Source organism: Balaenoptera borealis (assembly GCF_965194805.1).
Source record: "Balaenoptera borealis genome assembly, chromosome: 17".
NCBI classification, from domain to species: Eukaryota; Metazoa; Chordata; class Mammalia; order Artiodactyla; family Balaenopteridae; genus Balaenoptera; species Balaenoptera borealis.
The window spans coordinates 75,105,624-75,126,933 of record NC_138876.1 but is presented as its reverse complement, the minus strand read 5'-3'; the positions used below and the strand labels follow the sequence as shown (position 1 = coordinate 75,126,933).

General features: G+C 43.5%; 1 protein-coding gene across 1 annotated transcript in view; it reads left to right on the top strand.

The window, feature by feature from the left end:
- CLVS1 (clavesin 1) overlaps positions 1-21,310 on the top strand; it is a 163,355-nt gene that overhangs the window by 131,597 nt on the left and 10,448 nt on the right. Inside the window, exon 5 of the mRNA XM_082364725.1 lies at positions 3,628-3,863. Coding sequence (XP_082220851.1) covers positions 3,628-3,863 — 236 coding nt within the window. The remainder of the gene's footprint in view (positions 1-3,627; positions 3,864-21,310) is intronic.

Sequence of the window (21,310 nt, the reverse complement as noted above, 5' to 3'; positions counted from 1 at the left end):
CTGGCTCAGGGACATCACTTCTTAAGGGAACCAGGGTCAGTCTTACAGCACCTTACATAGGCCTCTATGCCCCAGGGACCCCGTGCTGGGGAAGAGCTCTGAGTATTCAGGGGGGGAATGACGATGTGAGGGACACCCTCCCATACACACTCTGCAGGTTTCCTAACTCCTAGACCTCAGATGCTTCCAGATCCTTAGGAAACACTGCAGTAGGGTATGGGATATGGGGTAATTCCGCTGTCCCCAAATGAGTGTGGAACTGGGAACTAGAATTCACCAGCCCCAAGAGGCAGAGACATTCTGGAACATTCTGCAATCTGTCTGGGGTTCACGACAGTGATAAGGGCAGAGAAGTGCCCTAGACTGTTCCCAATGTGGCTTCATGCTTCCCACTGGCTTCATTTTCTACTTAACAAGGATCCAGTGGGAATTCCTCCCACAAAGCAATCGACATTTGTGCTGTGCCATTGAAGGGGGTTTCTGGAGCTCTGGGTGCAGAACAGAATCTGACAGGTGGGGATTCCACCTCCTACCTGCTGAATTCCTCCACCCCACAGGACCCCCGGAGAGAGGGCCAGTTTCAACAGTGCTCCTTTTCCTCTAAGAACTGGAAGTGTTGCGTGGGTGGGTACCAGGGCCAGTATTTTGCTGCAGCTTTTCCATGCTTCAAATACTACAATTCCTCCAGTGAGACATTTTGCAAAAGCCAGAATATGTGAATTTCTTCAAAAAAATTCTTGTTAAAATTCAGTCATAGCCAACAATCCAGTATCAGAAAATGTACATTGCTTTCTGAAGTGCTACAGTATTCTCGTGAAGAATTTTAACACTTAGCTTCTTGTCCCCTGCCTCTTTAAATGATGTCATTACATCACAAGTTAAAATCAGTACAACAGAACAAAGTAGCAAGTATTTATTATATACTTATATAGTACATTATAATAAACAGGCACACCTCAGAGATATCACGTGTTCGGTTCCAGACCACTGCAAAAAGGCGAGTATTGTGATAAAGTAGTCTATTAAGTGTGCAGTAGCATTATGTCTAAAAAAATGTTCATACCTTACCTCTTGCACTGTTGGTGGGAATGTAAATTGATACAGCCACTATGGAGAACAGTACGGAGGTTCCTTAAAAAACTAAAAATAGAACTACCATATGATCCAGGAATCCCACTACTGGGCATATACCCTGAGAAAACGATAATTCAAAAAGAGTCATGTACCACAATGGTCATTGCAGGTCTATTTATGATAGCCAGGACATGGAAGCAACCTAAGTGTCCATTGACAGATGAATGGATAAAGAAGATGTGGCACATACATACAATGGAATATTACTCAGCCATAAAAAGAAACGAAATTGAGTTAATTGTAGTGAGGTGGATGGACCTAGAGTCTGTCATACAGAGTGAAATAAGTCAGAAAGAGAAAAACAAATACCGTATGCTAACACATATACATGGAATCTTAAAAAAAAAAAAAAAAAGTTCTGAAGAACCTAGGGGCAGGACAGGAATAAAGACGCACACATAGAGAATGGACTTGAGGACACGGGGAGGGGGAAGGGTAAGCTGGGACGAAGTGAGAGAGTGTCATGGACATATATACACTACCAAATGTAAACTAGATAGCTAGTGGGAAGCAGCCGCATAGCACAGGGAGATCAGCTCGGTGCTTTGTGACCACCTAGAGGGGTGGGATGGAGAGGGTGGGAGGGAGACGCAAGAGGGAGGAGATATGGGGATATATGTATATGTATAACTGATTCACTTTGTTATACAGCAGAAATTAACATACCATTGTAAAGCCATTATACTCCAATAAAGATGTTAAAAAAATTATTAAACAAATTCCTCATTAACAATCAGAAACTTTACATGTTCTTTTTGTTCTCCTTGAACTTGTATTTCCATTATACTTCCCCCACCGAATCATAGCCTGATATAACATTTTTTTATACTGGAAAGCATTTTATCGATCACCCTGTTACATTTCTTTGCAACAAAAATATGTATATAAATTTAAATTACTCTTTGATTACCCATGACCCTAATGCTTTAAGTATCAAAAATTTTTCTTTTAAGTTGGGTAATCATTAAAATTGTTATTAATGCACAATTGTCCAAAACAACATAAATATATTATAAATGCTAATAATTATTAAATTTTAAAAGTAAAATTCTTATTAAAAAAAATTCATACCTTAATTAAAAATACAAAACAACAAAAAAAGTGTAATAGTTACATCGAAGATCACTGATCACAGATCACCATGACAAATATAATAATAATGAAAAAGTTTGAAATATTGAGAGAATTATCAAAATGTGACCCAGAGACACGAGGAGAGCAAACGCTGTTAGAAAAATGGCACCAATAGACTTGACGCCATGTGCTTGACGTAGGGTTGCCACAAACCTTTGATTTATAAAAAGCATAATATGCGTGAAGTGCAATAAAGCACAATAAACAAGGGATGCCTGTAGTATGTAGTATATAGCATAATATAATACTTATATGGTATATTATTATACTATATTTAAGTATTTTAAAAATCACATTTACACTTCATCATGGTTAAGTATGGGGGGGTGTAATTGATGGCCCTATATTTGAGTACAATTTATGCGCATTGGGCCTGCAACATGAAGAAGTGTGGGAAACGATGTCATTATACAGATGCACTTTAGATAAACTTTCAGGAGTCAATTCCTAAATCTCAGGCAATGGTAATTATCAACTTGTGGCTTATCCACTTTATAGATTTGTTTGAAAATGTTGTTATTTGGGGGTGTTTTCTCCCCTGCTTGACTAATTTCCATCACCATCTATCATATGCTTAGAAGATGCAAACTTGTTTGTTGAGGGTAGTATTGGCAAATCCAGACAAAAATAGAAAATCGTTGCAAAAATATCTCACGGTAAATTCTCAGGTCCCAGTTTTCAGTTCCACTGACTAAGAATGGACTGAGCTTTTTCCTTGTGCCCACACCACCCTGGGAGCTAGGAGAGTATTAAAAGAGAAAGAAGACACTGTCCCTTTTCCTGAGCATTCTTTTCTTGCTATGGGGAAGCAAGACATAAATGAACAAATCAGAAAAAACTAGAAGTCATCACACAATGAAGAGCAAATTTGGGGGAGAGGGGAGAACCAGAGTGGGCAGGTGCCACTGGGACAGACTGAGAAAGAAATTGCCACTTGGTGTAGGCCTGGGAAGGATGGGGAGGGTTGAGGAGGGTCCGGAGGGTACTCCGGGGGAGAACACAGCAACGTGGAGATGTGTGTGAAGCAAGCTTGGGTGGTTTTGGATGGTCTGCATCCCTACTCTTCTCATCAGCAGGGATAATTAAGAGATGACCGTATGTGTAAATTTGGGCCATGGCCAAATACTACCCAATTTGTTCATGAACTTCATTTTTAAGGACTATTAATTCAGGCCCTTTTCTGAGCAATAAATTAACATTTTATGCAGACTAAGCTACAGACACAGAACTGAATGCCTCTTTAAACCCCATGATCACCAGCAGTGCATCCACTTTGTCACTGCTAGATTGTGTATTAGATTAAATGCTTGGTCATAAGTTTTGGATTTTTTTTTCTTGCTAATTATTTTTTCTTTCCAGATTTTCCTGCACGGAAACAACTTAAACAGCCTCCACCAGCTAATACACCCTGAATTTTTGCCGTCTGAATTTGGAGGAACCCTTCCTCCTTATGACATGGGAACTTGGGCCCGGACGTTACTCGGTCCTGACTACAGCGATGAAAATGACTACACTCACACCTCCTATAATGCAATGCACGTGAGACACACGTCCTCCAACCTGGAGAGGGAGTGCTCACCCAAGCCGATGAAGAGGTAAGGCCTGGCTCAGCGGAGCCTCCCAGTTAGAGGTCAAGGGGCGTTTTGGATTTGGGCCTATTGTGGGTTAAGTAATTGAAGACCTTTACGGGCACAGAACTTGAATAAAATAAATTGCAGTACATTCTCAGCTGATTTCACCAGAACTGAACGTAAATGGGGCTTGGCTGGCCCAGAAATACAGTTGTCCCCATTGTATGAAAGAAGCAGTAAAAGGCTGGGACCTCATTCATGTCGTGATTATAGTCCTAGGCTCTAGGGAATCTGTTAACTCACACAGAATGAAATGTGGGACCTTTGAGATACACTGAATGAAAAAGCAACCTGCTAGAAAACGTTTCTATCATTGATGCATTTGGAACCATTTATTGAGCATTTACTTGGCCACAGTCACTGATTAGGCACTGGGAGCACAAAAATGAATAAAGACATTGAAAACAAAAAACAAAAAAACCGAGAAGAAGGCCCTGGGAAAATCTGCCAAGTAAGACTTCTAGCAACCAATTTCTAATGCGAGTGATGTTTGAGCTGGGCTCTGAAGGATGAAAATCAGCAGCCCAAAAGGAGGAAAAGACAAGCTAGACAGAGGCCTGGAGGCAGTGGAGGGATGGGATATTCTGGTGTGGTGTGGCAAATAGGCGTGCGAGGGTCAGGGGTGAGAGGGGGAATAATGTTCCAAAGATGGTCGGATGCAGGTGGGGAAGTACGCTGCATACCGTATTCAGTGCAGAGCCATGAAGGAGGGTTTTTTAAAAACTGATGTACAAATAATGTACGAAATGTATAAAAAGTAAAACTTTGTTTTACTCCTTCAATCACTATTCCCCAATCCCCACCCCTCCCCAAAGGAGGGATCAGACCAGGGTGGACCCTTCCATTCTCTTTTCCATATATTACACACATCTATACACATCCAGAGAAAATATCTAATACCGGGTATTGTGTAGCCTAGTTTGATAGGGCTGCTGTAACAAAGTCCCATCGACTAGGACAGATTAGGTGCCTTAAATAATAGAAATTTATTTTCTCATATTTCTGGAGGCTAGAAGTCCAAGATCAAGGTGTCTGCAGGGTTGGTGCCTTCCGAAGCCTCTCTCCTTGGCTTGTAGATGGCCATCTTCCCTCTGTGTCTTCACATGGTCTCTTCGTGCGTGTCTGTATCCTAATCTCCTCTTCTTATAAGGACACCAGCCATATTGGCCTAGGGCCCACCTCATTTTATCTTAATTAACCTCTTTAAATATGCTATCTCCAAATATAGTCACAGTCTGAGGTCCTAGGGGTTAGGACTTCAGCATGAATTTGAGGAAGGGACATAGCTCATCTCATAACATGTCATCATGTAACATCTTTCCACATCAGTAACTCTACGTGCATCTTATGTTTTCGGTGCTGTGTAGTGTTCCAGAACACGGATATATCACAGTGTAGCCATTTCCCCGTTGATGGGCAGTTAGGTTTTTTCTGAGTTTCTTCTCTGTTCTAAATGGGGCTCAATGAACCTTTTGAACCTTTTTGATGTGCCTCCTTCATTCTCAGGAGAAAGTTCCTCTGGGTAGACTTGGAGCCCTGAGGCTGCTGGGTCAGAGGACTGTGCATCTTAAATTTCAGTCCACACTGCCTAGATACCCTCCAAAATGACCCTACTCCCACCAGGAGTATGTGAGAATCTCTCTCCCAGACCCGTGAAAAGTGCTTGATATTATCAGACTTCATCTTTTTCTCTTGAGATATAATTGACATACAGCACTGTATAAATTCAAGGTATACAACGTAATGATTTGACTTACACACGTGATGAAATGATTATCACAATAAGTTTAGTGAACATCCATCACTTCATATAGATACAAAACTAAAGAAATAGAAAAAAATTTTGTTCCTTGTAATGAGAACTCTTAAGATTTACTCTATTAACTTTCATGTATAACATAACAGCAGTTTTAATTATGTTAATCATGTTGTACATACGTTACATCCCTAGTACTTATTTTTCTTATAACTGGAAGTTTGTACCTTTTGACCACCTTCATCCAATTTTCCCTCCCCCTACCCCCTGCCCCTGGTTACCATAAATCTGCTCTCCTTTTCTATGAGTTTGTTTGTTTTTATCTTTATTAGATTATGATTGCTTTACAATGTTGTGTTAGTTTCCGCTGCACAGCAAACTGAATCAGCTCTATGTATACCTACATCCCCTCCCTTGTGGCCCTCCCTCCCACCCTCCCCATCCCACCCCTCTAGGTCAGTTTTAACCATAATCCTGATGGTGGGCCAACCGTACGTATTTTTGTTTTCATCTGTATTTTCCCACCAGACATAGTTAAGCACAGTTACAGTCTGGGGTTTGTAAGGATCGCGGAATTATCAGAGAAAAGGAGACTAAAAGCCATCAGCAGCTGATATGTGGGCTCAGGTGGGAAGATGAGGGCCAGAACTGATGACGAAGTGGTGGAAGAACAGCTGAATTCTGGAGATGTTTGGGGAAGGAGGAGTGTCACTATCGAAGTCTCCTTTGGGTAGCTGGGCTCATGTTGATGTCCTGAACTGACCCAGTGTCCAGGAGGAGGAGAAGCTCTGCATTTCCTGCTCAGTCAGGATGACTACACCCAAATGTCTGGAAAACCTCTCTGCTGGGACGGGAGGGACCTGGAAATTCATTTACTCCCCAGGTTACTAGTCAACATTCTCTGGGAAGTGGTGGTCATTGTGGCTGAGAGGTTGGCTTTGTGCCTCTACAGGGAAGGGACTGACCTAGCGGCCCGCGTCCTGACCTACACTCAGTCCAGATGACAACACAGTAACAGCTGTAACGACAACTCACACTATTGACACTGTTCTGAGCCCTTTAGCTCATTAAACTCTTTAAATCCTCAGCACAACTGTATGAGAAAGGTACTGTCATTATTCTCATTTTACAAATGAGGAAACTGAGACGCAGAGAGGTTAAGCAACTGCCCGAGCTCACACAGCTAGTAAATGGCCAAGCTGGGACTCAGACCCGGGCACGATGGCTCCGTGCTCTGGGTTCGTGTCCTCTATAAGATATGGCACGCTGCCTGCTTTTCCTTGTACTTTCTATCCTCAACTCCAGTGCCAGCCTTCTCTCTCCAACCCCTCCATGCACAGGAATAGTGACATGTCATGTGGCCTGTCCCTACCCTATCTCTTTCGGATACGGCCATCATACCTTCCTATATGTCTGAACTTCCAAAGTCAAGTGGCATGAAATAGGAATTTGCCACTCTTTCCCCAGATGATCAGTTACAGACTTACACCTTTTTTGGGTGACTAGACACGTCCTGACTCCAAGTTCCACCTCTGAATTAATGTTGAGGATCAGAGGAGGTGACACCCTCCCTTAACAGCCAGTGAATTCTGGAGGGTAAAGGCTTTGTCTAACTAACTCTTGTTCACCTCACTCCCTCCCCAAGAATCCAACTCCACGCCCGACACACAGCAGACACACAGCAGACATGCTCGCTGCATTTCAACGTTGAGTGAAAGCTACCACCTCCCAAACCCATCCTTGGTGCACTTGCCCGTTGCTTCAAACAAATTGTCAGCTCCCAGATGAAAAGAGCTAATTCTCCTGCTTTACCAAGACTCTCCTGGATCTTGCCTCGTAGGATCTTATAGGGGAGATAAGATGTCCGCACAAATAACTATATTTAGGTGCAGAATGGGAGAGCTACTGTGAAGGAGGTGTTAGACCTGCTGCGGTGCTCTGAGGAGGCATTCACTAATTTCAACCAGAAGACTCAGAGAAGTCTTCATGAAGGAAGGCAGAGCTGACCCAGGTTTTGGAGAAGGTAAAATATCAGAGTCAACATCCAGGACTCTGCCAGAGTAGCTAGCAATTGCATATGCCTCTCATTACCCCATCAGCCCTACTGTCCTTGGCATCCTTGAGCCTTTGCTTGGGGACTTCAGGCAGCAGCAGGATGGGCAGCGACAACCTGGTGCCAGCAGTGACGCCAGCAAGGAGGGACCACTCCTGCTGTTGGGCTGTGCCTGCCGTCAGATGCCTCACAAACAGAGCTCTGTGATGAACGAGAAGATTACAGGGACAGAACAGTCACCATTCAGAGCAGCTTTTGACCCGTAAGGACCCAGAGGGGATAAGAAAATTGGAAACAGAATTGGAGGAGACTTTGAAGGTCATCTCTTCCAGCCCCCCACCCCATATGGTAGCCTGTTCTCCAGCACAGCCTGTCAGGCAGCCCCAAGTTGCACCGTCCAGAGACGGGCAGGCAGCTCATGGGGCAGCGTGTGCCCTGCTGCGTGGCTTCAGGACGTGCCTCCTTATTCTGAGCCAGGTGACCTGGGTCTGACCTCTGCAACAGCGCTGTCAATTCCAGCGGGTAGACGATGCCCATAGTCCTAATCCTGCCATAGTTTCCAACAGTCTTCAGACCCATTTGGAATCAAATGGGCTTTTGTGACTGTCCATGAGACCTAATCACTTTTCATATTGTGTTTCAGGATCACAAATTGCCTCAGTTCCAGGCGGCTCGGAACAATGCATTCTGGCATAGGCGCAGAGTAAAATCCAAGATGTGTGATGTTCTCGATGAATGAGTGGTTCTAACAGCGCTTTTTTTTTTTTTTTTTTCCAGGTAATTTTGGTTCAACCCTTGAGCACAGAAACTTTAAAAAATTATTAGTTTAGTTGAAAATTTCTCTATACTACTTATTTCTATATTGGTCAGTTCTTTGATATGATAATGCCTTTGTGGGCTGAGTGTGTGACATTTTCTGCTCTAACACTAGATGACCCTGAGTTTTGTATTTTTAACTTCTTGTTTCTGTTTTTTATTTTATTTGTTATAGTCTATGTCCTTGCTCTCAGGCCATTGGCTGTCACTTCCTGTTCTTGGGACTGTGTAGGTCTGAAGCACCCTACTTCCTCTTAATTTACTACTGGAATATGTTTAAGATCTGGAAAGTAGGTAGCCAAACTTTTTAATACTCTCCAACAAATAACAGTAAGTAGGCTTTGTATTAGGCTCTATATAATTATTTGGCTGCGAATATGACAAAACTCCAACTGCATTGCTTTAAACAATAAGGAAAATGTATTATTTCACATAATGAGAAGTTAGAAAGTAAGGTGGCTACAGGAATGTTTATTCTAGTGGCTCAGTGGTTGCCACCAGAACCCAGGTCCTTACCCCTGTGTCCAGCACGAGTGGAGATTTCTGAGGCAGGAGTCCACCCTGATTCACAGGGGGAGGACAACACCCAAACCGAAGGAGCTTTTGCTGCCTGGAAGGAGGAGGGAATGGCTTGGATTGGGAACCGGCAGCCCCGCTTCAGTTTTGGGAGTGCAGGCCTGGAATTTCTGTCGCATGAAGCAAGTGCATGGTCTTTAAATCAGTGTCACAGATTTTGTGACATCTCTTTCAGTTATTAGGATTGGTTTATTAATTGCTTTCTGGTTCTAGCCTATATCTCTGATAAAGTAATTAAAATGGCTATGGAAATCATTAAAAAGGCACACCCATACACAATCTTGAAGTAACTACTGGTGGATTAGGAGCATTTTGGGAAAGGTTTTACTTTTTAAAATATATTTGTATGTATTATACGTGTATACATCTACACATATACTTGTACATATATGTATACTATATATTTGGTGTTTATGTACAAATGGATATATGTATATGTTGAAATGTATGCATACACACATATACATAAATTTTTAAAAAATTACTGGTGATAAATCCTATGTAAATTTTATCCTAAGATCTTGATTCCAAGTACGGAACTGAAGCCTTTCCCTAGAGGTGGAGCCGTGCTCGCGCAGAAGCGGGCGGTTTGGTACGGTGCCGCTCAGATCCGGCACTGAGAAGGCAAGGTTTTCACCAGCCCCTCTGCAGCCCGGGAGAGATCACAAACTGCTCTCAGATGCATTGTTTCATGACTCCATTGCTTGCTCCCAATCTTAGTCAACCCTGATGGCAGCTATTGCCAATGGAGCTGATGACCTCAAAGAAATAAAGTGTCTTTCCCCGCATTTCTGGGCGAACGTTAAAGGGAGGCCTCTGAAAAGCCAGGCTTTGCACCGTCTCTGAGCCCATCACTGAGGCAGGGCGCATGTGTATCTGAGTTTCCAGGCCTGGGCATGTGGTCACTCTGGTGGAGGGCAGGGTAAAATCCCGGACTAAACCAGATTGTTATAGAAAGAGGAAGGGGTGCAGACCAGATCAAAACGGTGTGTTCCCTCCGCACCGGCAGGGCAGGTGGTCTGTGCCAGGCCAGCCAGGGAGAGAAACAGTCTATTTTAGGCCATCCTCTATTGCTCTCCAGTAGGTTCCTCTTGTCTAAGCCACTGCACACAGCTTCTGTTGGCAGGATAAACACCCTCCACAAAAATTGTATATAAAATACTAAAATTGCATATAAAATACATTTTATCATTCTCCTTGTTATCAGGGACTTAGGAGATTTTAGAGCTGGAGGAGGTCCTTAGATGTCATCTGGAGATCATCAGATGTCCCCCACATGGTTCTCTGTGTGTGTATACACACACACACATATATATATATATAGATGTTGTGTAATGAGAACACTGCATTTATTAAGTAACCACAAACTCATGTTGCCATGATGGAATCAGTGTTATTTACAAAACTCTCCTAAGATCTTTAATTTTAACAAAAACAAAGTTACTCGATGTTTAACTTAAATTTTAGTCTTATAGATGGTAAGTTTCCATTACATTTTGTGGACTATCAACCATAATGTAAAGATATCCACCCCATCCCCTTGCCCATTACTGCTTCAGTGGAATAGCTGGGAATCAAGCTCAGCGTCCTAACTCTCAGTCTGAAGATTTTTGGTTCGGTCGCACGGCTAGCTTCTGCCGAAAGCATGGTATCTTGCCCATGGCAGGCGCTCCATACATACTTAATATTTTTTAGTTAAAAAATATATAAGTACATGGTACACAGTTATGCTTTTTTTCCACTGGTACTAAGATTTAAAAAATATTTTTTTTCGTCTGATTATCATAGTCAAGGTCCTGAGAAGTCCTGCAGGGCAAAAAGCTGCATCACCAGAGCTATTTCATCAGAGGGTGCTTTCTGAGTAGAGCAGCTGTTAACATCTTACAGTACACTCATCTCCCGGAGGCTAAGAGAATGGAAAACACTGCCCGGGTATTCGAAAGAGAAAGTCAGGGAGTTGATTTAAGTTCATGGAACCGGGCTGAACTTTGACTCACAATTTTCATCCTCTTTGTTTCCTGGAGGTCCCCTCGCAAGCGCTCAGATACATCTACATTTTGATCTGGGCTCCATCTGGCATCCCTGCTATTCAAGGAAAGGGATGATGATGATGGTGATGTTTTTAATGCACTATCTGGGATTCCAGTCTCATTCAGCTCATTCATTCTCCAAATAAACATTCGTGTCTCAGCCCTGGAAGAGGAACTCCTAGCCTGATGATGGTGGAGCCGTGGTTCCTTCTCAAAAGCCTGGAAATTACCACAGGCAGAAAGGCACATTTTCTCTCTCCTTGTACAGTGAGTGAGCTGAATGGGGCCTGATAGCTAAACCCAGCCCGTGATGCAGGCGTACCAGCCACCGAATCAGACGGAGTCACTTTGAGGAAAAGCAGAGCCAAAGTGACTTTGAAGATTCACAGAGTGGTGGAGAAGCCTGGCCTTATCCATTCGATAGGTATTTAGGGAGAGCTCCTCTGTGCTGAGATCACAGGCCCCTGTACCTCATGGAATCAAAAGACCAGTGTGAGCAAAGCACCTCAAGGCAAAAAGTGGCAATACTGCAGCACCCATGTAGAAGAGCACACACGTAACATTTTAGTTATAAATTCTATACCGACTTTCTAAGTTGGCATGACATGGCAATGATTCTGCTGCCTTCAGTGTGTATTTACATGTAAACATGTTTGTGCCCAGGATTATTTTTTTAGCTAGAGATAACACCATTCATTAGTCAAAACTGGCAATTTTTGTCATTTCCAGTAATTTGGGGGGTTTTGATGCAGTCTGATCATAGGTAAAGTTTGGCTGAGGAGATGCAATAACTCCTGTTTTTATTTATTTATTAAACCTTTAGAACTTATTAGGAATCCAGAAAATTATTTGTAGAGGAAGAGGCCTTAAAGACCCGAGCTGCACCTTCACTCATGCCAGTAAGGAGTGGCCCCAGCTTTCAGAGAAATGACCCACCTCATCCACCCTGTATACTGGGCGATCAGAGGGACCAATGCTTTGGGGTCTTGCCCAGCTACACAGTGGAAGGACTGCTTTTGATCTCTTTGACAAAACGCCTTCGCCCCTATGTTCCCTAAAGTCCTCTCCTAGATCCCACATGGAAGAAGCAGGACGATGTCAAAAGACATTGTGAGCTATCCGCTTTTTTGGAGGGAGTGGGGAGAGGGTGAGGGAACGCTTGGATCGAGTTCAGATTTCTGAGCCAGAAGGAAATTTTTGGCCATGTTGTTCCCTTTTGGGTCCTGCCTGGGTGGTTAAAAAAAAAAAAAAAGTCGTTTTAACTGTTTTCAGCTGTCAATAGAATTGGCCATGACCTTGGTGACCTTTCAGCATGTCCTCCTCGTTTTATAGGGTGAATGTACGCGTTTGCTGGATAACCACTCATTTCCGGCAGAAGCAATACATCATCGTGAAATACAACCCATACGAAAAGAATGAGGGGTGGCAGTGTGGAAACAGGAGGACCCTTGTCTTCTAAGTAGTCGGGGCAAAAAAGGGCCTGTTTTACTGTGTGGCCCGGGAACAGATGTTCCATGTGGAGGTTACATTCAGTAAAATTACAAAATGCGTCATTTCTTAATGAATGCTCCACAGTCCCTGCTGCCCTGTAAGTTGTCTTGTGACTGGTTTATAACTCAAACAGGATTGAACTTCATACTTTTGGGGTGTCACTCCTCTTCAGGCAGCTAATGCCTGCGATATCATCACTTCTAGAAGCCAAGACCTCATGGGAACGCCACACATGCCTGGTGTTTTCTGTCGGTTATTGGATACTGAAGTGTTGCGTGGATGCTGACAGGAAAGGGTTAACATTTCTTAAAGAACCGAGAAGAAGAACTGCCTAGTCTCATCATTACTTGTGCATCCGGCTGAGATGGATGTCCTGCTTTTATACAACTTTCTTTGCTGGGGCAGAAATGGGGTGGTGGTGCATCTCCTTGCAAATGCATCCTGTAGAGCCATGCAACATTAGAATGGAAGAAAATCTACGATGAATTCAGTCCCTAAGAACATGAATGAGGCCAGATAAAATATGGGGGGGGGCATGCCATGTTCTCCTCTTTTTTAATGAATGACATGACAGATTATGAGATAAAGAGTTCCAAGCTCCTGGCAAAGCCAGGAAGTAGGGCTGAATTAGAGGAAAATGAACAGACGTGGGTGTGACTGGGTGTAGTTTCAAGTGCAAAGTGTTTGGCTACTCACAGTGTCTGTTCCGAAAAAGACTGCTGTTTGCTGAAGACTAACAGTCAGATGCAATTACTTGGAAAGCGAGATGTAGTCTAGGCAAGAAAAGCAAAGAAAGCTTATTTCTTCTGAACATATTGCTGTTGGTAAACAAACATTTTGCCTGATTCCAATAACGCTGATGCTGTGTGTACCCAACATCTAGCCAGCAGTGGGTCTCTCGTATAAGTTTTAGTGATCGTATGGATGAAAACAAATATTTGACATGATACGTGATGAAAATCTCTTTGAAGTGTCTTTCATAAAAACAATGTGCTGCTTGCATACAGAATTTCAGCTCCTTTTCAGGTTTAGGCAAACCTGCTGTAGATCTTATTTGGGCTTAAATTATCCAAACTGCAGTGTTCGAGTTTTCATGTCAAGGCCATAAATGAGCATTGTTGAGCTTTCAGCATCTCATAGGAAACTCCTTCAGGGCCCCATTTGGGATGCAGCTGCCTGTGTCCCTGTGATGATGGTGATTGGCCCCGCTGGCCCGGCTTCGCTTTGCTTCACCGCTCTTCAAGACGGGCCTCAGGGGCTCCAGGCACGTGTCACCGCATCCTAATCCCAGCCGCTTGCTTCAGCTTTGAGACTGTGAGGCAGTGTTTACAGTTCTTTTCTTCTCACTTGCCTTTTTTTCCCCCCAGTCTCCCCTTATGGGACTAGATGTGGGTTCTGGTCATTTCCTTCCACAGATTTTTCTAGTTATGTGATGTTAGGCACACGTGGAGTCTTGGCTTAGCCACGTGGAGTGTTGGCTTCCTCAACTCTAAAGTGGATATAACCTCAGGGGTCGCTGTCAGAGTCAGATGGCAGCAAGGGGAGATGGTAGCCGGGACGTCCTACAGAGGAACAGGATGGTAAGTCGTAGCTTTCCTTCTTCTCCAGCATGGTTCGTAAGGATTTCCATTTTTTTAGAGTTTTAACTTCTTTCCCGATGGAAGTTTCTCACTAACGATGGAAATTCCCAACTCCCTAAGAGAGAAGCAGGCAATGATTAGGTGTGGTGGCTTGAAGGGAGATGCCTTGAATTCCTGGTTAGAAGTCAGACTTACATTGGCCATTTCCCTCTTCTTTGCCTTAATGTGTGCAGAGGGCAGGAATTTTGTACCCTTGGAGCCCTGCACCCAGAACGGTCAGGCACAGTGGGTGCTGGACACAGACGGCAAAGTCAAGGTGGGGGGAATTAGCGACACAGACCCCCTGCCTCTCTTCCTCTCTGTCTGCCAAGAAGGTCTAGTCTTCACATGAGCCCTGATTTTCCACTCACCAACCCGTCCTGGTGTAAGCCTGCCCTCTTGGGCTTGGAGAGCAGTTATATCCTTATTGGTCTTTATTAGTGTTATTCCTTCCTCTCTGTTCCTCTAATCTAACTTATTATCCATGGAATCTTAAGTGTAATCTTTAAAAACCATAATGATGCCACCCCTTTGCCCAACATCCTCTACAGACTTCCCACTGGTTCCCTGCATTGGATAAAGGCTGCTCCCCTTTATCACAGGCCCCTGCCACATTGGCTTCTGTCCACCGCCTCCATGGCCAGGCTTCTTCCTTCTCCAGGGCCTCCCTGCTCCGAGATGTTCTCCCCTGGCTCATGGCCCACTCTTTCATCAGGGCTGGCTTCTCCATCCACAGCCCTGGAGAGAGTTCTTCACCCTCCCCGTCCCAAAGACCCCTCCCTTCCCACCCTGCTCTCCTCTGTCACTGAGCACTGTTTTCATTAAAAAAATTTTTTTAATATTTATTTATTTGGCTGCGCCGGGTCTTCGTTGTGGCATGTGGGATCTAGTTCCCTGACCAGGGATTGAACCCAGGCCCCTGCATTGGGAGCACAGAGCCTTAGCCACTGGACCACAAGGGAAGTCCCTGTTTTCTTCTTAATAGGGATCACAATCCCATAATCACACATCTGTTGGCTTATGTATTCAATCTCCCTTCTATAGATTATATACCCTCTCAGGGCAGGGGCTGTGCTGTTTTATTCACCAATATGTACCCCGTGCCTCACAAATACCCTAGTATATAATAGATGCTCAATGCACATTTTCTGAAGAAGGAAGAAAGAGGGCAAGGAGAGAGGCAGGGAGAAAAAAGGAGAAGGGAAATAGGAAAGAAGGAAGGAAGGAATTGTATGACAGTAAATGCTGTTAGGAACAGAGGACTTTGTAGAGTGATGAGGTTAACAGTCAACCACGCATGATGGAATAAGACAGTATCATCGTCTTATTTGTAATCAATGTTTGATCAGAATTTGAAATTGTCTCTAAGGGTATCTATAACTAACTCCTTAGTCTGATTATTTTTCCTAGTTTCTGAATTTTCATTAACAATTAACTTTTATAATACTTATCTTTTTGAAAATTTTGTTCATTTATTCATTCAGCAAATATGTATTGAGGACCTACTAGACACCAAGACGTAGTACAAGATAGAGTCATTAAGAGACCAGGATCTACATCAGATTCTGTGGGTTCAAATTAGGAGCCATGTGACCTGAGTAGCTATCTCTCTGTGACCTTGGTTTCCTCTCTCCAAAGGGAAAAAACTATTAGACCTGCCTTATTATTGTGCTGTGAGGATGAAATGAAGTGTTCGCTGCTGAGGATAAAGTGATTGGGAGGGCAGACCCTGCCCCTGCTCTCTGAGTCCCCAGTCTATGAAGGGAGACAGACTTTAAACACATCACTGTACAAACAGCTGGTTTATTCTCACCAGGACAAGTGCTTTGACAATGACAATGTACCATGAGGTGCATCTTGAGGGTCCTAATCTGGTCTGGGAGGGGTGCTGGTCAGAAAGGGCTTCCCTGAGGAAGTCACGCATAAATTGAGACTTGAGGGTTGAGAAAAAGAGTTTGCCAGGTGAAAGGAGAAGCGTGGAATTGGGAGCAAACACCCTGCATTTGGAAGGAGCAGGGTGGTTCCTGGGACGACCGTGTTTTACCAATTATAAGACATATTTTTTTAAATTAAAAATCTCTGCCATCAGGACCTGTCTTACAACTGATGACATCTTAGATTCAATGAAATACAGAATTAAAAAGAAAACAAGAACAGAAAAGCCCGGAGAGGTTGGAGAGCAAAAAGTAAGATGAGAAGAGGTGTGTGTGGGGCATGCAAGACCACACAGGTCTTGAGATGGATGTTGACCTTTATCCCAAGAGCAAAGGAGAGTCATGGAATGGTTTTAAGCAGGGGAGTGATGTGAATATATGAGTTTATGAAAAGGCTCACTCAGCCTTTTGTGAGGAGTATGAATTGGAGTGAGGGATGGTACATGCACGGAGACTGTCTGGGGCTCCCGCAATAGTACAGGCAAGAGATGGGGGTAGTTGGACCGGGGCTGTGTGAGTGGAAGCAGAGAGAAGGTGGACTCAACGATATTTAGTGGGTAGAGTCAACATGACCTGATGATAAAGTCATTATGGGGAACAGAGGGAAGAAATTTCAGGAATGACTGGAGGTCTCCGGCTTGGGTAACTTGCTGGAGAACATTTCTGTTTCCCAAGATAGGGAACTTGGAGGAGGAGCTGAGTGGGGAGAAGGTTAGTAGAGCAGACTACCCCATCCTTCCTGAAACTCTCACTCTAGCCCCTTGGCTTCAAGGAAACCACTTCTGGTTCACCTCCTACAACTCTGACGTTCACTCTGGAGCTCTCCTCCGTTCCCGTGGCTTGCATCCCTTTATGCCTTGGAGCCCCTAAGTTATGTTCATTCTAGAATTCTCCTCTGAGCTTTAGAACCATATAAGCAACTGCCTACGTGACTACTCTCACTGGATGCCACACAAGCCCTCACACTAACCGTGTCCAAAACTGAACACATAACCTTCTCCCCAATCTTGTTGGTTCTACCCACTGAACACAGATCTGGATGCATTACTATAAAATCTGACTTTTGTGCTATTTTGAAAAGTTTAGTTGGAACCAAAGTATAAAACAGTGATCCAAATTGAACCACAGTAGTCGTTCATCTTGGTGGGGGATCATCCTCACTAAAGGAACAAGACCCCCTTTCCCCAGGCCCTCTCTGTCACAGTGCCCTGATTCATTTGCTTCCCAGCACTTCTCACTTTCCAGAAGTTTCTCGTTTGCTTCCATCTTCCATGTTCATTGTCTGTGTCAGCCCCACTAGTCACGTGAACAAGGCTTCTCTGACTGGATCAGTCCTGTGGTCCAGCACTTACACCGATGCCCAGCTTTGAGACAGCACGATCCTGACTTTCCAAGGGTGTTTCCAACCTGTGTGTGAACTGTTGACACTGAGTCTGGGCAACTCTCTGGAATGAGAGTATACAGAGCTGCCAGAGTGACAGGCGTTTTTATGTTAATCTGTATCTCTTTCATGTGAATACCTTGAAGGCAGAGATATTTTCCCTTCCTTATTTAGCATATAGTACATGCTCAAAACCTTTTTTTTTTAACATCTTTATTGAAGTATAATTGCTTTACAATGGTGTGTTAGTTTCTGCTTTGTAGCAAAGTGAATCAGCTATACAAATACATATATCCCCATATCTCCTCCCTCTTGCGTCTCCCTCCCACCCTCCCTATCCCACCCTTCTAGGTGGTCACAAAGCACCGACATGCTCAAAACTTTTGAAAAAATTTATTGTGTGACATGAACACGGACAAAATGTGAAGTGGGAAAGCAGGATTGCTCAACTTTGAATTTCCAAAATGTTTTCCTGCCCCTTGAAATATTTTCCAGATTTGAAGGCAGATTTTCCTAAACCGAGAGCTCTTCCCTAGTAATAAATGTGGCATTTCATGAGCTCTTCTGACGCTTTAAGATATTGCATCAATGAGTGAACAGAAGCAGGAATTTGGTTTGAATGAGCCACAACTGACAACTCCTTACAGCTCTTCTTGAGGTAGATGAAAGCAGATTTCCTTTTAGCAAACCTGGGATGGGAAGGTTTCTTACTGCCCCACAATTATTTAGCCAGGTAGTGACAGCTCCAGAGCAATGCTTTGAAAATTGTAATGTGCGTCCAAAGCACCGGGATCTTGTTAAAATGCAGATTCTGATTCAGTGGGTCTGGGGTGGGCCTGAGAATCTGCATTTCTCATCAGTTCCCAGGTGGTGCATGTGCTGCTAGTCTGGGGACCACACTTTAAGTGGCAAGGCCCTAGACTGGACTATTTCCCCACATGCCAGACTGGATACAGATGTTACTGCACTTATTCCAAGGGTTGTTGAAAAATTGAGCCTTTCAGGTTTTGAGAATTTTTAAAAAATAGGTATGTTTAAAAATAGAGAGAGAATTTTAATAGATTAAATTTAATAAAAATAGACAGATTATTATCCCCATGCTATAGATCAAATAGCTGAAGCCCACGGAGGTTAAATGATTTAGCCCAGATCACAGGGCTGGTAGGTGGCAAAATATTGTAAATTCAGTTCTCTTCATTCCAAGCCCAATGCTGTGTCTCCTTTTTCACATCTGTTCTCACACTTTTGCGTATTCCTTCCTCCCTCCCTCCTTTCTTCCTCCTCTTTCCTTCCTTCCACTGGGGCTTATAGAGCACCTTTTCGGGGCATTTGCCTTTGCGCAAAGCACTGCAGCTATCTTGGATGTCTGTTTCCGTTCCTGCCAGCCCGGATTGTACCCTGTCTTTAAGACACAGTTGAAAAGCAACTTACTCTGTCACACTTTCATGTACTGTGCTGTCCCCAAACCCCATTCTGAGTGGGGAGGCTACAGCTACTCTGGAAGAAAATTGATATTCAGGCTAATGTAGTGCTATCAAAGAAGATCCGTTAACGTCCTGTCATTTAGATCCATTTAAGTCATCTGACTCAAAAACAGACTTACAGAAGGTAGTTTTTATCGAGAACCCTAGCCATCCTTTTCAAACTCAGGTGGCATGAGTCATCCTCATGGTCTCAGCTGGTGGCAGCTTCTGGCATTTCTCTACCTGCTTCAGAACACCATATTCTAGTTCTAGCAAAGGAACTCCACTGAGGCTGTGCACCACCCATTTCACAGGGAGAGGAATAATTAGGAAAAACTAGGGATGCTCTGAAAGTGCCCGGCGGCTCCTTGTGCCCGTCTAATTCTAGTGAAAGACGCGTGCATTCAAAGCAGGTGGCGCCAGCACCTGTAGCCGTTTGCTGTGTTGCTATTTTATTTATTTATTTATTTATTTATTTATTTTTAAAAGAAGATCTCTTATTTATTTATTTATTTACGGCTGTGTTGGGTCTTCGTTTCTGTGCGAGGGCTTTCTCTAGTTGCGGCGAGCGGGGGCCACTCTTCATCGCGGTGCGCGGGCCTCTCACTGTCGCGGCCTCTCTTGTTGCGGAGCACAGGCTCCAGGCGCGCAGGCTCAGTAATTGTGGCTCACGGGCCTAGTTGCTCCGCGGCATGTGGGATCCTCCCAGACCAGGGCTCGAACCTGTGTCCCCTGCACTGGCAGGCAGATTCTCAACCACTGCGCCACCAGGGAAGCCCCCTGTGTTGCTATTTTAAGATATGATTGGTAGTATAAAAAAACTCTCCAGAAATATCTGCATGTTGAAAATGTATTATTTGAACCATCCTCTGACCATCTCAGGACACCTGAATCCACATCGGAGTATCTATAGCAATGCATTCTGTGTTTCCAAAATTTTGGAAACCTGCACACACACAGAATGTGAGCTCATGGCAAGGACAGTCATCTGGTTCAGCTACAGACTGGCCCTAGGACATCTGCAGACCTCACTCTGCTGCCTGGGGCTCCTCGGAAGGGTTTGAACATAACACACGCTAATTGTGACCTTGAATGCTCTCATCCTCAGGAGCACTAGGGTGACTCTGCCTAAAGGAATGCTTTGGGAAATCGCTCGGTAAAATTAAGAATATATTTATAACTAAATAATCCTCTTCTCTATATCTATTTTCTAAATTGCATTTTTTTCCTTGGTTTTCTTCAAGAGGGCAGGCAAGGGCTGCCTCTGTTATCAGAAAGACTATCAGCTGTTCATACTCAGAAGATCATATTCAGAGAAGTGTTGGTAAAATGATGTCTTTCCAATTGAAATAATTTCTCCTTGAAAGAGCTCCAAGCACTTTATTGTATCTTTTATCTCTCATAGCCCTCTAGAGAATGTGGTAATATCCTGTCCTCATTGTACCGGTGAAAAACTGTGAGTTAATATGACAGGAATGCATTGTTTCATAAAGAGCAATAAACCGGTTTGCAAATAAATTAAGCGGAACGTCCAATTGGAGCTGCCAGTTTCCACCATGGCCTTTCTTGGTCTTTTCTTTCATTCCTTCCTCCTCATCTCCAAGTTCCTGGCCTGATTTGTCTTCTGGCAGCTGAGCTCTGTTCTCAGATAATCTTATCTGCTCCCTTTCTCCATCCTAATCGACTTTCCATGTTGGCTGATTCCAGTTCTGTAGAGCTGTTCCCAGGTATTTGGGTGAATGCTGTACATTTAAAAGAAAGGATCTTGGAAGTGTTATTAAATTCTTTGCTGGTCATTACAGATGAAGATACGATTGTACAACATGTAATTATTAGAACACTTTTTTTTTCCTGAATGAAGTTCTGCTATTTTCTTTTCTGATTTCATCACTGTGCCCAAAATAAAGTTTTAATACATAATAGATGATTTTGTTAACCACTGGCTTCATCGATGCCAACAGAATAAATGCTTCTCTGAGAACTTGAATATTAACAGTTCTGGATATATGTTAATATCCTTTGGTTTCTTATCAAGTTGTAGGTATTTCTTGTACAGTATAGCAAAGTGTTTAAGAATGTGGGTTATAGAGTCATATTTGGGTTCAGATTCTAGTTCCACAACTAACTGTGGGAACTTGAGCAAATTAATTAACTTTTCCAAGGCTCAGTTTCCTGATCTGCAAAGCAGAATTAACAATACTCACCTCAGTGGAGAAAAGGGAACCTTCCTACACTGTTGGTGGGAATGTAAGTTGGTGGAGCCACTATGGCTATACCGGAGGTTCCTTAAAA